Source organism: Coturnix japonica, chromosome 11, assembly GCF_054131305.1.
Source record: "Coturnix japonica strain WE chromosome 11, WE-NBRP24, whole genome shotgun sequence".
In the NCBI taxonomy this organism is placed as follows: domain Eukaryota; kingdom Metazoa; phylum Chordata; class Aves; order Galliformes; family Phasianidae; genus Coturnix; species Coturnix japonica.
In genome coordinates this window covers 24,690,161-24,704,878 of record NC_140673.1, presented here as the reverse complement: position 1 = coordinate 24,704,878, position 14,718 = coordinate 24,690,161, and the positions used below count along the sequence as shown (strand labels likewise).

At 51.7% G+C, this 14,718-nt stretch overlaps 3 protein-coding genes across 18 annotated transcripts; 2 read left to right on the top strand and 1 right to left on the bottom strand.

Annotated features, from left to right (window-relative positions):
• Positions 1 to 1,135: 1,135 nt before the first annotated feature.
• Positions 1,136 to 4,882, bottom strand: CIMAP2 (ciliary microtubule associated protein 2). The gene is given in 10 exon segments (XM_015870803.3): positions 1,136 to 1,359; positions 1,362 to 1,395; positions 2,491 to 2,621; positions 3,027 to 3,155; positions 3,296 to 3,460; positions 3,721 to 3,858; positions 3,953 to 4,090; positions 4,193 to 4,309; positions 4,415 to 4,519; positions 4,768 to 4,882. Coding segments are annotated over 10 exon segments (1,008 nt in total). The 5' UTR covers positions 4,780 to 4,882; the 3' UTR covers positions 1,136 to 1,320.
• Positions 4,883 to 5,836: 954 nt separating this feature from the next.
• PARS2 (prolyl-tRNA synthetase 2, mitochondrial) lies at positions 5,837 to 7,832 on the top strand. Of its 3 annotated transcripts, none has more exons than XM_015870798.3 (2): positions 5,837 to 6,214; positions 6,422 to 7,832. In XM_015870798.3, the coding sequence occupies exon 2, from the start codon at positions 6,427 to 6,429 to the stop codon at positions 7,828 to 7,830; it is 1,404 nt and encodes a 467-aa protein (XP_015726284.1). In that variant the 5' UTR covers positions 5,837 to 6,214; positions 6,422 to 6,426; the 3' UTR covers positions 7,831 to 7,832. The 3 variants fall into 3 exon arrangements, with proteins under 3 accessions (XP_015726284.1, XP_032302022.1, XP_085367883.1); XM_032446131.2 differs by having other exon boundaries at positions 5,921 to 6,228; XM_085511757.1 differs by having other exon boundaries at positions 6,212 to 6,241.
• A 292-nt stretch (positions 7,833 to 8,124) lies between these two features.
• TTC4 (tetratricopeptide repeat domain 4) lies at positions 8,125 to 13,393 on the top strand. 14 transcript variants are annotated; one of them, XR_014932863.1, is made up of 10 exons: positions 8,125 to 8,217; positions 8,284 to 8,401; positions 8,835 to 8,996; positions 9,073 to 9,150; positions 9,480 to 9,604; positions 9,805 to 9,947; positions 10,130 to 10,347; positions 11,051 to 11,132; positions 11,658 to 11,740; positions 12,663 to 13,393. XR_014932863.1 is itself a non-coding variant. In XM_015870800.3 (10 exons), exons 1-10 carry the CDS (start codon positions 8,143 to 8,145, stop codon positions 12,760 to 12,762), a joined length of 1,128 nt encoding a protein of 375 aa, XP_015726286.1. In that variant the 5' UTR covers positions 8,125 to 8,142; the 3' UTR covers positions 12,763 to 13,393. The 14 variants fall into 14 exon arrangements, 9 of the variants coding, with proteins under 9 accessions (XP_015726286.1, XP_085367898.1, XP_085367903.1 ...); XR_014932862.1 differs by having other exon boundaries at positions 9,802 to 9,947; XR_014932860.1 differs by having other exon boundaries at positions 8,784 to 8,996.
• Positions 13,394 to 14,718: the final 1,325 nt, after the last annotated feature.

The window sequence follows — 14,718 nt, the reverse complement described above, 5'->3', positions numbered from 1 at the left end:
GTACTGTTACAAGCGGTCAGCAATTAGTGAGAAAAGCTGCTGCCTTGATCAGAGGCCAGAGGGGTTGCAATGCTGATAAATGAGGAGTCTAACTCTGCAAGCTGCTTTGAAGGAATGCCATTGAAGGCCATGAGTCTGCTCTTATCTCTGCCCCGTGATATGCCTTATAGCTGAGCCTTAACCCTTCCATTATGCCTCAGAAAGAACCTCATGATGCCAGTTGTTCTGATTTTTCCCTTCAGCGTTTCCCTGTGACTTTGTGGCCCATGAGAGCAAAACTACTGCAGGAGCTCTGTAAGCTTGGAGGGAGGTTTTCCAGCCCTCCTGCAGCTTGGTCACAGCCTTTACATCTTCCAATGTTCCCTTCAGAGAACTTCTTTTCCTTTGCTTGCCCTTCTATTACAATTATCACTATTTCTTTAAATTACCGCAGTTTTACCTGTGTTCAATTCTTTCTCCCACCAAAGGGTAATTGCAGATTAATTAGCATACCTAATCAGCCACAGCTAACACGTAATTACACCCAAATTTAATTATTCCAGTCTGTCTAAACACTGGCGTGAGCCTTTGTAAAGGTTAACGTGGAGTGAACCAACGCACTCGTGGTATAGTTTTATGGCCATCCTTTGTTCCAGCTGATAGAGCTTTCTGCTCATTTCACTTTCTTCATTGCCTCTAGGCCTTAATATGCTACAAAATTTGGAATGATGACACTAAATTCCCCCTAATGCCCTCCAGCTGCTGGGATTTGAATTGCTAATTCAAGTGAAGCTATGAGTTGTAGATCGTAATGAAGATCCTCACAATGATAGCAAGTCAGACAGGTATGCAGACAGTTCCCAAACCTCTCCCAGCTGCCACGGTGCTGCTTTCTCATGACCAGCTCTCCTTTCAAGTTGCTGTGGTGGACCTTGGTGCACTCACTGCTTGCCATGATAACTGCCACCATGCACAGAACACACAGAGAGCTGCACGGCCCTTAAGTAGTGCAAGCTGACGGGGAAGGAAATGCTTAATGCTGAATGAGTGCTGCATGCCACAAACCTTCCTGTGGTCAGTGTATGGTGTCGGACATCCTCTTCTCCACTGTGTCATTTTCATAAAGGTGAAAACAATGAATTAGTCAACAGACAGGTTAGACTGACGAATGTCTGAAGGGTGTTTTATTACCACAGAGCAAGACTTGTTTCCTATCTCTTGCATGCCAGCACACTGCGAGTATTCGCATTACACCATCTCATCCACTGGCATGTCCATGGTTTATTTGCCAATTCAGGCTCTCCAGCACCATCTTACATTTGGAAAACAGCAGTGCTTTCTTCACAGGTATCTGGACAACGTGGAGCAGAAATCAAATGACTCCATTTGTTTTTCGCAGCAGGCTTTAGCCGCTCGCTGTGAAAAGAGGATGTGATTCAGTGAGCTCTAATTATTGGCTGGATTAATCTCATTAATCTTAACGAGCACGGAGGTGAACAGAGCTCTTAAAAGCCTGGCTATTCCCTTGAAAGTAAAGCTGTAGCTTGAAAAGTGATTTTGGAGCTGGTGCTATTTGATCATAGAGCAACTCGGTGCATTTGAACATCCTGCTCTCTGTTCAGGCTTTTTTTTTCTATTCCTACTGGAGCTACAAAATTAACAAAGCCAGCAATATTGAAAGCTAGATTTCATTATGCCTTCTCCTTCATCATGGGATAGCTAACTCGGAGCTGCCCCAGCTGAAGGCTGCCATGTTGTATTGAACTGAAATGGATTTCTAACAACTCTCTGGAGATCAAGACTGCTTTTGCAGAGCTGTCAGCCCATAGTACCACCACAGCAGTTTGCTAATCTTGGCCATGAGCAAAGGTGAAAGCAAAGGACTGCCCTGAGGTCTCTCATTAGTACAGTTCCCAACTACTTCACAAGGTTTTCCCCCTAGTGATTTCAAAGCCCTTTGCAATGGAACTGAGCCTTGTTATCTTCTTTCTCCAAATGGGTAAACCAAGGCGCGGTCTGAGAACGCGGTTTGTGTTTGAGGCCATTGATCAAATCAGTGCCAGCACAGGGAATGAGCTGAGAGAGCCTCATCCACTGTTGGGTTCTCCCCCAGGCTGCCTCCTCTAACTCAGACACCATTTGTCTGTACCTCTTCTTCATACAGACTGCATTCCACAAGGTAGAACAACCACCTCCATACCTTTAAAGTGCCTGGGCAGCCAGCAGCATTTTAACCCTCCCACTGCCCTTACACAGAGGGAAGCACTAAGGGCTGCTCGCTTCTTCACAGACATATTAACTTACCATTCATAGAAGGACCCTGTTCTGGGGCCACCAAGTCCCATTCCAGCACTTCCAACCCCACAACCATCCCTTCTGCTATTCAGCCTCTCAAGTCAGTTGTAAACTACTAGTATCTTCACTCAGCCTCACCAGAGTTGATCAAGACAAAGCAAGTTTTCCTGCAAGCTGATGTGAAAGTGCTTCCAGCCCCTGTTATATGCCACTTACAGCATGTAGGCATCCTGCTTCAAGTTGCTCAGGTACCGCTGTGTTTCACTCTTGTACAGGGACTGGTATCTGATCTTCCGAGGGTATTTGTCATATCTGCTGAGATTATAGCGGCCCACACCCACACGATTCTGGAAAGGGAAGGTCACATGTTGTTTCCCTGTCGCTGCAGAGGCTGATACAGTGGAGCAACATTGGGTAGCAGCTTTATGTTGCAGAAAACAACAATGTGTGGAATATCTTAACCAAAGGAGGTCTGCATTGCAGGGGAAGGAGGAGGAGACATGCTATGTTATCTGAGCATGCATTGGGAAGGGCAGAGGTGATGTGGCTGCTGCTGAGCTCCTGTCCCTCTGCTCAGCATCAGCCCAGCTCACGCTGCCCATCTCAGCGCCTGCTCTGCACTGGGTGCCCACAGCTGCAGGATGAGGTTTGTAATCTCACTGGGTGCCAGCAATAGATAGAGACAGTGACAGAGACAAGCTTAAAGCCTGATGGCTCCTGTGCCCCTCTCAGGCTGCCCTGCGCTCACTCACCTCATTCCCCATGAAGAGGCGTTCGGCCTTTTTGTCAAACCTCTTTGCAGACGACCAGAACGGGGGCTGGTTGAAGTTTGCTGATCTCTCAGCAGGCTTTGGATCGTATGAGCCTGGTCCCACCTCAAACTGTGCAGAAGGAAACTTCTTACCCTTCCATCTGCTCTCAGGAATAGCAGCCCCACAGCACTGCCTGGTACCCAACACCACCAGGTGAAACCAGCAGCTTGGGGAGGGTGGAAATGGAACAACACCCCACTGCCACTGACCGCGTCCCTCGGGCACTGGCTGAGCGTGGCCCAGAAGATCCTCTCTGTGGGGCAGCCCGGGTTCCGTGGCATTGTGCTGAAGCAGCCTTTCTTCTTGTTTTCCCTTGACATCAGCTCATCCGGGAACCCCTTGACAGTGACAATGTGCTTCTTGGTGTCTTCCTCCTGCTGGGCCACAGGAGCTGCATGAGGCTCAGCTGCTGGAGGTCACTCCAGACACCCCAAAGACCCCTCGCTGTGAGAGCTGAGCCTTTCACTGCTCACAGACACTCTCTCCTGCTGTGAGGATTTATCTCACCATGCTGCTCAGATCCAAGAAAGCCAAAAAGCAAAACTCAAGATGAAGTGCAGCATAAAGCAGCTTCCATCTTACACATTTGTGGTGGCAGTGACACTTACTGGGACCTCCCGTCCAGGTTACACACCTCCTCATCGGGCCACAAGATGACTGCAGGCTTCCGCCTTTCCACTGGGACCTGGCGGGTCCTGCGTCTGCCCGCCGGTTGCAGCTGCTCCTTGGTGCTGCTCCATGGGGAGTAGGTGCCGGGTGCCAAACCACTGCCCTGCAGGCACAGAGGGAAGATGGCAGGGAGATTTCAAGCAGAGAAACACAGCCACCCCAACAAACACGATCCCAGGGCAAAGAGCAGGACGTGCCGTGGCTGTCAGGAAGACACACTTCTCTGTCCTGCTGTCCATCAGCGCTCGTGTGCTGGCGGAGCGCCTGTCCCTCTCATCCAGGGGAGTGTAGGGGTTCCCCTGGGGGCCGTAGGTGCCAGGCCCAGGGAAGAAATCCTGCAGGAGAGATGGGATGGTTGTGGGCAGCCCCCAGTCAGCTCTAGTGATGGGAAACGCTCACAGGGATGCCAGCAGCTCCCAAGTCAGGCTGCAAAATACCCGCTGTCTTTCTCTGAACCTCTGCTCCCTTGTGTCGCAGATGCCCCTCAGGCTCGAGGGCTGTGTCTCCTGCAGGAAATCCCTGATGTTGTACGTTCCCGGGCCCAGCCTCTCTTGCTGCAGAAGGAAAAAGATGGTAAGGATAGGCTGGGTATCAAAGGCAACACTGCCAGTGCTTCCTGGCCACCCGGACAAGGAGAGTGGATCAAATCCGGCTCTTACCTGTTGTTTGCGCTTCTTCAGCATCACCTTGAACTGGAAATGGGGCAGCTGAATTGCCCGGGAGCATGCCCCTGCTATGGCCCAGCCAGAGGCTGGTGCTGCCCCCTGCAAGGCAGATCCAGAGCACAACTGTACATACACCACTGCCTCACATGCTGGCTTTGTTATCCATCCCAAATTAAGGCACTAATAAATGGTTTTGCTGTTGGGTGGGGAGCATGAGCCCACATCCCACATAGACAGAGTGCTCCCCGCTGGATGCCTCTGACTGCTGTGCCAAGAAGTCATGATAATTCAGGAGCTAAACCAGGAATCCCTGCTCTCCCCACTGTGTGCCCATTTGGTGGCCTCACCCGGCTGCCCATGTCCCTCGCTGCTGGCTCTGCTCACCAGGGCTGCTGTGACAGACTTCACCATGGCAGCCTTCACCATGGCAGCCCTCACCATTGTCACCTACCACTCATTCTGAGCTGCTGTAGCTGTAGCTATACTGGGGGCTCCAGCCTGGCTGCCCCGAGCCCCACAGTCCCCACTGCAGGATCCCTCAAGCTCTCTGGGCCATGTGTACCGGCAAAGCCAAGCAAGTGCTTGGCTCCCACCAGGGATGCAGTGTCCCCCTCCTGGCACCCACATTCCCATGTGAGGTATGACCCGGTTCTGCCCCAGCATTGCAAGAGTGCAAGGGATGGTGTCCCCACATGGCACCTCTGAAGGGTTATACTGTATACACTGAGATTTGTTAGACATTAAATTTATCTCTCCAGCCAGGGACATGGCCAAAATCAGTGCATGACCAGCCCCAGCATCACGAGCTGTGACCCAGAAAGCAGTTGGAGCAGCTTAAAAGAAGCAGCAGTTTTTAAAGCTTCACCTCGGGGCTGTTCTGCTGTCTGACACACATTCAGAGCTGCAGACACACTGAGCTGGAGGCTGTTTCCCAGCTGCCCTGCGATGGTGGCAGCCTGTGCCACCTCTTCCAACTGGAGGAGCAATCCCAAGAAGCACAGGAGGTTCTGTGACAAGCCCCGCAATTACCATTTTATTGGACATAAAAACATCACCCTGGAGTTGTAAATTACAGAAGCATCCCAGGAAGGAATGGAAGCACTCAGGAAGCTCAGCCAGACGGATGCACAAGGCAGTACTATGGGCTGATGGACCCTCCCAGCTATGTAAGATCATGGCCAGGGTCAGCCAGGATGTAGCCAGCGTGACTGGGCCAGGGCTGAAACCTCAGTTTGATCCCTCTGGGCACAGCTGGAAAAGATAAAGAGTGCAGACAGGCTCCCAGCCTCCAAGCTTAGCTCCTCATCCAGCACTGTCTGCTGGTTTAATGAGAGATATCAGCTTTCCCAGCAGACCTTGTCTGTTGTACAGCCTCAAACCCTCCCGCTTAAAACACTGCCCTGCAAATCAATCCAAGATGTTTAGTCTCTTTGATCTGCTCGGCAGGCAGTAAGTCATTGACAGAAACACACTTTGCTTCAGCAGCTCCAGCAGGAGATGGAAACAGTGAAGGACCACTGTCCTGCCCTGCAGATGGACCTGCATGGTATGGGGCGTCCTGTATGACCTGCAGCTCAACTGACTGCAGCAGGGAATAAAACAAGGGAAACCATCACCGGGACAACAGTGCAGCTGCTCTGATAGGAAAGCACCATCCTGGAGCTGGAAACCCGCAGGCTCAGAGCTGCAGAGCTGCGGAGCTGTACGGACAGCGGGGGGACCTCCGCACAGCAGTGGGAGCTGCTGAGCAGCCATAGAGCAGCAGCACTTTCTACTTCCAGGATCAGGAAGGAGGTGCGGTGTGTAACGTGACTTGGGGCGGTGCGAGCAGCTTGGGTTTGGGGTCCGCGTGTATATGTGTGCGGAGCGGGGCGGTACATGCAGGCACTGCCCAGCTGGGACCTGGGGGGACTCAGTGCTGGGGCTGCGGGTGTTGAGGCTGCAGGGCTGCCCAGCACGAAGCAGCACGTAACGCCTCGCTTTGCTGCTCGCTCCCTGTAGGTGTGATGCTGCGGACCGGGCTCCCCGTGCTCAGAGCAGCAGCAGCCCCGCAGCTGCCGGCCCGCAGCTCCCAGCACGAAGCCTCATGTCACGGCCGGCTGCTGCTCTCACAGCTCTTCCAGCCTCTGAACCTGCAGGTGGGTGTTGCTGCAGGGTGCGAGGGGCAGACAACAGAGCCGGGCTGCCGCAGCCACCGGCTGATGCTGCAGGGCGGCCTCATCCACCCCGCCAGCCCCGGCTGCTTCCACCTCCTGCCGCCCGCCCTGCGAGCCATGGAGAAGCTGATCCGCCTGATGGATGGAGCCATGAGAAACATAGGGGGGCAGAAGGTGAACATGCCCAGCCTGAGCTCTGCGGAGCTGTGGAGGACCAGCGGGCGCTGGGAGCAGATGGGGACCGAGCTGTTCCGCTTGGCAGACCGGCACGGCAAGGAGTATTGCCTGGGTCCTACACATGAGGAGGCCGTCACCGAACTGGTGGCTGCACACAGCAACCTGTCCTACAGGCAGCTCCCGCTGCGCCTCTACCAGGTGACCAGAAAGTTCCGGGATGAGCCCAAGCCTCGCTTCGGCTTGTTGCGCAGCAGGGAGTTCTACATGAAGGACATGTACACCTTTGACAGCTCAGAGGAGGCAGCACGTCACACCTATGAGCTGGTGTGTGCAGCCTATAATGGCCTCTTTAAGCGCCTGGGTCTACGCTGTGTCCAAGTGCGGGCAGCCACCGGCACCATTGGCGGCACTGCGTCCCATGAGTTCCAGCTGCCGGCTGATATCGGTGAGGACAGGTTGGTGCTGTGCCCTGCTGGGCACTTTGCAGCTAACGTGGAGATGTTGGATGAAGGGCAAACGGCGTGTCCCACCTGCGGGGAAAAACTCACTCAGAGCAGAGGGATCGAAGTGGGGCACACGTTTTATCTGGGCACCAAGTATTCCTCTGTGCACAATGCTGTCTTTTACACCCCAGAGAACAAGCTCCAGCCAGCAGAAATGGGCTGCTACGGTCTGGGCGTCACTCGCATCCTGGCAGCATCCATTGAGGTGCTGTCTACGGAGGACAGCATCCGCTGGCCGAGCCTCATTGCACCTTACCAGGTGTGCTTCATCCCCCCTAAGAAAGGCAGCAAGGAGGAGCAGGGAGCCGCGCTGCTGGAGCGTCTCTATGATGATGTGGCTGAAGTCCTGCCTCACATGGAGGGAGACATGGTGCTGGATGACAGGACACAGCTGACGATTGGCAAGAGGCTGAAGGATGCCAACAAACTGGGCTACCCCTACGTGGTCGTAGCGGGGAGGAGGGTCTGCGAGGACCCCGCGGTGTTTGAGGTTTGGGATCAGAGCTCTGGTACGGTTCTGTACCTCACTAAGGAAGGTGTCATTGAGTTACTGAGTAAAGTGCAACTCCATTGAGATCCCCGTCTCCAAGTTTATCATCTGTGCGCCTGAACGGCCCGGTTCTTTCTATAGGAGCTGCTTAACAGCTGTGCTGTGGGGTGGGGATGTGTGGTTCAGCACCCCTACGGTTGTGAACACCTCCATGAGGAGGGCAGCCATTTACAGCCGTTTACAGCCATTTACGGCCACTTGCAGCCATTTGCAGTCCTATCCCCATCCCCTCACACAGCGCGATGCCGGCCCGCACCCCACAGCGGGCAAAATGGCGGCGCGGGGCGTGGACATGAACGGGGCCGGAAGGGGAGGGACGGAGCGACCGGTACCAAGATGGCGGACGGCGAGGAGAGCGATGCTGAGGTGCCGCGGTACCTGAATGGCTTCCGTCCCGATACCTGGGAGCAGGTGAGGCCGCGGGGCGGGACGGCGTTAATGGGGCTGGTGGAGGGAGCTGACACGGTGTGCCCGCAGGAGATGGAGGCCATCCCCATGTTCATGAGGCGCTGCCCCGACGAGATCGACGCGGAGCGGCATCCCGAGCTGGCCTGCCTGCAGTCCATGCTGTTCGACCAGGACAAGGAGCCCGCAGGTGGGCGGCAGAGGGGCCCCAGAATCACAGAATGACCCGAGTTAGAAGGGACCTCAAGGATCATGTAGTTCCAACCCCCCTGCCTGGCAGGGCCACCAAACATACACCTTTACTACATCAGGTTGCCCAGAAGACCCCATAGATCCCCATAGAGACCCCATAGATCCCCCATAGATCCCCCATAGATCCCCCATAGATCCCCCATAGAGACCCCATAGATCCCCCATAGAGACCCCATAGATCCCCCATAGAGACCCCATAGATCCCCCATAGAGACCCCATAGATCCCCATAGAGACCCCGTAGATCAGGTTGCCCATGGCCCCGTCCAACCTGGTCTTGAACACCTCCAAGGACGGGGCATCCACAACCTCCCTGGGCAGCCTGTTCCATCCCTAGGGCTGGTCCCAGCTCCGCTCGTGCCCGCCCCGCAGAGCTGGCCACCATGTACAAGAACGAGGGCAACGCGTACTTCGAGGAGAAGGACTACGGCCGAGCAGTGCTGGCCTACAGCGAGGGGCTGCGGCAGAGCTTCGAGGACGTGGAGCTCCGAGCCGTGCTGCTGTCCAACAGGGCAGCCGCCAACTGCCGACTGGGTGAGCCCTGTACCCCCCTTTGCAGGGCAGGCAGGAGATACGGTTCCCGTGCTGATCTGCTCTCCTTGGCCTGCAGGTAACTACCGCTCTGCGCTCAATGATGCAACCCAAGCGAGAAAGCTGAAGCCCGACCACCTCAAAGCCATCGTGAGGGGTAAGGGCAGGGTAAAATGGCACCAAAGTCCCCCCCTCCTCCTGCCCCAGCTGTGCCAACCTGGGCCCAGCCTTGGCTGCACGCACATCCAGGGATGGGACACTGCAGACAGTACCACTCTGCTGATGCCGTGACTTCTAAAGTACTTCAGATTCTCTCCCAGCTTACTGGACCTGCTGGCAATCTGCAGCTCAGCTCACCCCTCCTGTACAACAGAGTGTGTTGCTTTAGAAGGCACCAGAGTTAACGTTGACTTTATAGCCACTGCTTTGTGTGATAACTGTGTGCCAGCTCCAATACCAGGTGCTTAAAAGCTTTGATCCTTTCAGGAGCTCTCTGTCACATGGAGCTAAAGAACTACTCGGAAGCAATAGCGTGGTGTGAGGAGGGCTTACGGATAGATTCAAAGGAGAAAAAGCTTCTGGAAGTGAGAGCTAAAGCTGACAAATTAAAGGTAAATGGTACAGCAGTCTGGCATTTATGTACTTGTTGCAGGAGTGATTTGTTCTGCTTACTGTTAAGCTAGAAACACCTTGTTTGGAGAGTTCTCCATTCAGGTTTCTGTATAATGTAATTTCTCCTCAAATGTGATTCCATGTAATGATGTTGTTGAGATGTGCAGAGGAAACAGCTGGAGCCTCCACTTGTCAGCAGGGTAGTGCTGGGCCTTGGCTTGCTATGCATGACTGTGGTACAATTCTTACATGCAGCGAGTTGAGGAGAGGGATGCAAGGAAGGCAAAGGCGATGGCGAAGAAAGAACAGTGTCAAAAGGAGCGACTGCTTGCAGCAATAAAGGTGGGTCAGTGGGAGGACTTCTTTCTATGGGGTTCTTTTTTGAGGGGGGGGAACACATGGGGGATTGGGTTAAGGATTTGTTGAGCCTGGCTGGCTCTATGCTGAGCTCCCAGGCCTGTAATGCTTTTTAGGTAACAATAATACAAAACAAAAACCTACTCGTTTACCTTCCTCTCTGCTAGGAAAGAAATATCAAGCTCAAGGTTGTTGAGCCTTCAAATGAGGAAGAGGAAATATCCAATGCTCTGGCTGAGATAAATCTGAATGGATTCCTCTCTGACGGTGCCACAGGGGCAAAGGTGCACTTGGATGCTGATGGCAACCTAAACTGGCCTGTTCTCTTCCTGTACCCTGAGCACGAGCAGACAGACTTCATTGAGGCTTTTCATGAGAACTCCAGGTAAATGCATTGTCTGCAGTGTAGACTCCTCATAAAGAAGGAGTTTGAATGAGTGAGAACAGCTGGTAGGTGAAATGCTGTCTTAGCAATCAAGTAGTTCCACATTTCCAATCTCATAGCTGGCCAAACAGGGTTAAAACACTTGGAAACAATAACATTTTTGTAGGCACAGATCCACCCACAATTTGGCAATTAGAAATGATGGTGCAAACAGATGAATAAAGCCATCGTTCTTAGATAGTATTTTTAAGCATGTCTTCCCATTTTCACTTTCTTTGGTGGTGAATTCTCAGAACAAATTGCCAGCTCTCATGCAGTACCAATATAAACAGCCAACTGACAAATAAGTGTGTTCTGAGCACTGACGTGGTGAACCATGGCACCGCTGAGACCATGTAGATGAAAAATCAACTGTAAATGAAATGAAGTGCTCGTTTTACACCTTTTGTAGTGTGAAAACGGCAATTAAAAATAACTCACTGTTGCATTGTTCAAGTTTAAAACCACTGGTATGAGTTGTGTGGTCTCATTGAGATAGCAGTGAGTTCTGAGGGAACAAGCTATTAGTTTGAAAGTGTTCTAAGCCTATAAGCCTATTTTCAAGTCTATTGCCTAATTTGCTGATGTATTTTTACTGCAATTCACACACCAGTTGTACAAATCAGGCTGAACACTGAGCTGAAATGTGTGTTCTGGCTTTTAGATTTATTGATCATTTAACGGTGATGTTTGCTGAGTTACCTCCGTGGGATTTAGAAAGGAAATACCTTCCCAGTAATCTCGAGGTGAGAAATTGGACTTTAATTCTACTTGAGTGTGTTGATTTGTGAAATGTTGGTTGGTTTTGGTGTTTGGTTTTTCTTTCCTCTGAAGTGAAACTAAGCATCTGTGTGCATACAAAAGCAATAGCGTGTTCACCACCTGCTCACCACCCGTGGTTGTTAAGTAGCGAGTTGGAGAGCTACATTCACTTGTCAGCACATCTGGAAATTGCTCAAGTTTACATGGGCAGAGTTTTTTAACAAAAATGAAAGTACTATCATATGCAGCGTGTGTGGAATGTAAGGTATTTACAGGTACTGTTAGGAAACCAGTAATCAGCACAATAACTGAGATTCAGGCCAGTGAGCTGGTACATTGTACATAAAGAGGTGTAGATGGTGATGTCTCCCACTGCTGAAATTAGTGTCTGACACAGCTCAAAGTATAGGAGTTTGTGAAACCTCTGAGAGATGTGTGTGGTGCTTTTACTGGACTTAATAGCTTGTCTTCATATGGCTTAAGCGTGTAACCCTCCCAAATTTCCTCAGCTTTATTTTGAAGATGAAGAAAGAGCAGAAATGTATGAGCTGAACCCAGAACACACATTGCTACAAGTGCTGCAACACCAAAGGTGAGGCTCTACCTCTTGCCTCTAGTGGGAGTGCAAACTTTGGGCTTTAAGTGCTGTTTTTTTTTGCTTCTGATTTAATAGCTTTGCTCTAAGGGGGTTGAGGTGTAGAGCACCAGGGCCATGTGGGTTTTGTACCTGCCTTAATGGTTAGTGTTCCTTTCCACCCCCCAGAATTGCACAACTCTCCAGGACTAGGTGGAGGTGGGAAGGGGAGCAGGGCTACAAGTGGGACTACACACAAGCAGCAGCACTAGAAGGGCTGTTTCATACCCCATCCAAACAGTGCTACCTATAAAAAGGCAGCAGCAGTATATAAAGAGAGCGTGTTGAAGGTTAACAATGCTCTCACTGTTAATAATGCTGTGTGAGCAGTCCCCAGCACAGCATGTAGCACAGTTTGGCTCTTTGAAATTGACTTTCAAGTACTGTGCTGTTGTTTAGAGAAAAGAGTCTGCTGTTCAGAAACCAAAAAGAAAAGCATTGTAGAGCTGGTGCTGTTAACTTGCAGCAGCTTGTAGCTGGCTGGGGATGCCTGCAGCACAGCTCCAGCTGAGGGGTCTGGCACAGGGGGAGCAGAGCTCGAGCTCTGCTGCTGTGGACTGTCTGAACAGGCACTCCATAAAACTCAGCAGTGTGCATAAGCCCTCAGATTTCAGGCTGTAAGGGCAGTTGCAGAAGAAACCTCTTTCCAGGGACAGAACAACAGCTCTCTATTTTAATTAGGGTTGGTTGTTGGGAGAAGCGTTGATTCATAATGCTGCTCCTTGGATAAGGGTAGCCCTGGCTCTGAAAGGCTCTGCTGATCATCAAAAGCAGCCTGTCATCCTTTGGGAGGTCAGGCTGTGCTGTGCTGGGCAGCAGCCGCTTGCATGATGCTTGGCCAGACAGAAGGAAACCAGAGGACTCTCTTTAATCTTTGCAGGTATTTTGTGAAGGCTGGGACTCCGACAGTGCTGGCTTTTGTGAAGAGTTCTCCTTTTTCTAAGAACTATTTCCATGGCAAGAAGGTGCATCGGCTGTAATGAGCGAGAAGGACCCAGGGAAATCATGTGCAAGAGATTGCTGTTTATGTCAGCTACAGCCAGCAAACTTCAGCTTGCACAGAAATGCCTTGCACACTTCAGGGGAGAAATAATCTTGGCACACAGAGAAACTTCCAGCAAAGAAACATAGAAGGAGAATGAAGGGCTTACAAGAGGGGATTATTTGTTTAAATAGAAATCCAGCTGGCTTGCAGAAGGTCTCCTCTATGACAGGCTGCATGGGGTTTTGAAATAAACCTGAAACGGTGCCAAACATTGGCTGCAGCTGAAGCAACAGCAGCTGGGAATGTACTTACCTGTGAAAAATGGCTGATTTCCTGCGAGGTGGGCTGTAGTTGCCAGGGTTTAACAGCAGTGCTCCGGGGTGAGTACCTGCCTGCTGCCACAAGCTGAATGCAGCTGGGCGCCTGCATGGGCCATTGCAGCTCTGAGGATTAGCAGCAGCTGGTTTTCTCTGCTCAGAGCTGCTGCTGGCCAGAGGAGAGCAGAGCTCTTTGTCTGAGTGGTGTGTTTTACTGCCTCTTTTGCTACCTCTATAAGCTGGAGCTAGACGTGTCTATTTTAAGCAGGCTGATTCCTGCTTAATAAATGAAGTGATCCTTTTTTCTCACCAGATGAAATACTGAAAGTGAACGTTAAACAGTAATTCTCAGCCCAAACATGGCAGTGCCAACATACAGCATCATCCATACAGCATCATCTGTGCTTCCGTATGAGCCTGCAATTAAAAATAATTCTAACTAATTTCTTTCTCCCTGAGCTGCCCTGGGGAGCAGTGGCTGCAGTTTTAAGAACATTAAGTGCTCAGGGCAACAAAAAGCTCTTCAGCCATAAATACTTCTGCTTAGAGCAAACAGAATTGCACATTGCTATGTCTGAGTTACTGCACTGCGCACAAATATAGTTAAAAAACAATGTCAGTGGGGTTGATTTGCACCCACACTCACAAGGCAGAGAGGTGGGCAGTCAGGTAGGACAGGCTCAACCCAATGCAGGACATGCAGCAGAGTTGCATTGCAAGGATACCAAATGGGGTGAGCTGGTAGCTCAGTGCCTGCAGGCAGGGTGGGAGGCTTGTGGCCATCTGCAGGACTCACACCCAGCCTGTGGCTGCCTTCCATGCAGTGCAAGGCTGTCGTGTTGTCAGAGATGGCCTCCAAACCATTGTGCGTTCAGCATAAAGGCAGCAATGAAAATAGATGATGATCTGCAAGGGGAAGAGTGCCTGCTGTAAGCAGCTGTTGCGTGTGGTTTCTCCCCCACCCTTCTTACATGCAGAGCTTGCTGAAGTCTGGATGCTAACTGTTTGCTTTTAACCAAAGCCATGTGTGGATCTCAGCGCTGTTTGTGAGCCAGCCCCAGCAGAGCAGAATGAAGCTTGATCCAGTGGAGGAAGGGATTGGGGCTGCAGCCAGTTGGCATGTTAAAGCAGGGGCTGCCTCGCAGCCCAAAGCCAACTGGATCCTCGGCTGCATCCAAAGCAGCACGGCCAGCAGGTTTGGAGGGGTGATCCCACCCCTGTGTTCTGCCCTTCTGAGGCCTCATCTGGAGTATTGCATCCAGATGTGGAGTCCTCAGTGCAGGAGAGACATGGATCCGCTGGGGTGCATCCAGAGGAGGGCTGCAAAAATTGTCCAAGGCATGGAACACCCCTCCTATGAGGACAGGCTGATGAGAGCTGGGGATGTGCAGCCTGGAGAGAAGCTGTCAACCTTGTGGGGGAGAGACCCTTGTGGGCCAAGAGCTGTACAGGGACCTACCAGCCACAGATCTGCGCTCCCCCAGGAGATGGATGGGAAGACCAGGTACAGCAGTAGGATCTGCATTGCTCAGACCCTCCACCCCAAGCATTAAAAAGTACATTGCTTTGGGAGCGAGAGAGGTCAGTCAAAGTTCAACGTTGGGGTGAATCCATCACTGCGTGCACTTAATCAA

Bases quoted from the DNA above. Each gene is read 5' to 3' on its own strand.
- PARS2 (XM_015870798.3), top strand. From the start codon at position 6,427: ATGCTGCGGACCGGGCTCCCCGTGCTCAGAGCAGCAGCAGCCCCGCAG.
- TTC4 (XM_015870799.3), top strand. From the start codon at position 8,143: ATGGCGGACGGCGAGGAGAGCGATGCTGAGGTGCCGCGGTACCTGAAT. The intron at 9,948-10,129 runs GTGGGTCAGTGG...CCTCTCTGCTAG, and splicing joins GACTGCTTGCAGCAATAAAG to GAAAGAAATATCAAGCTCAA. The intron at 11,741-12,662 runs GTGAGGCTCTAC...TAATCTTTGCAG, and splicing joins CAAGTGCTGCAACACCAAAG to GTATTTTGTGAAGGCTGGGA.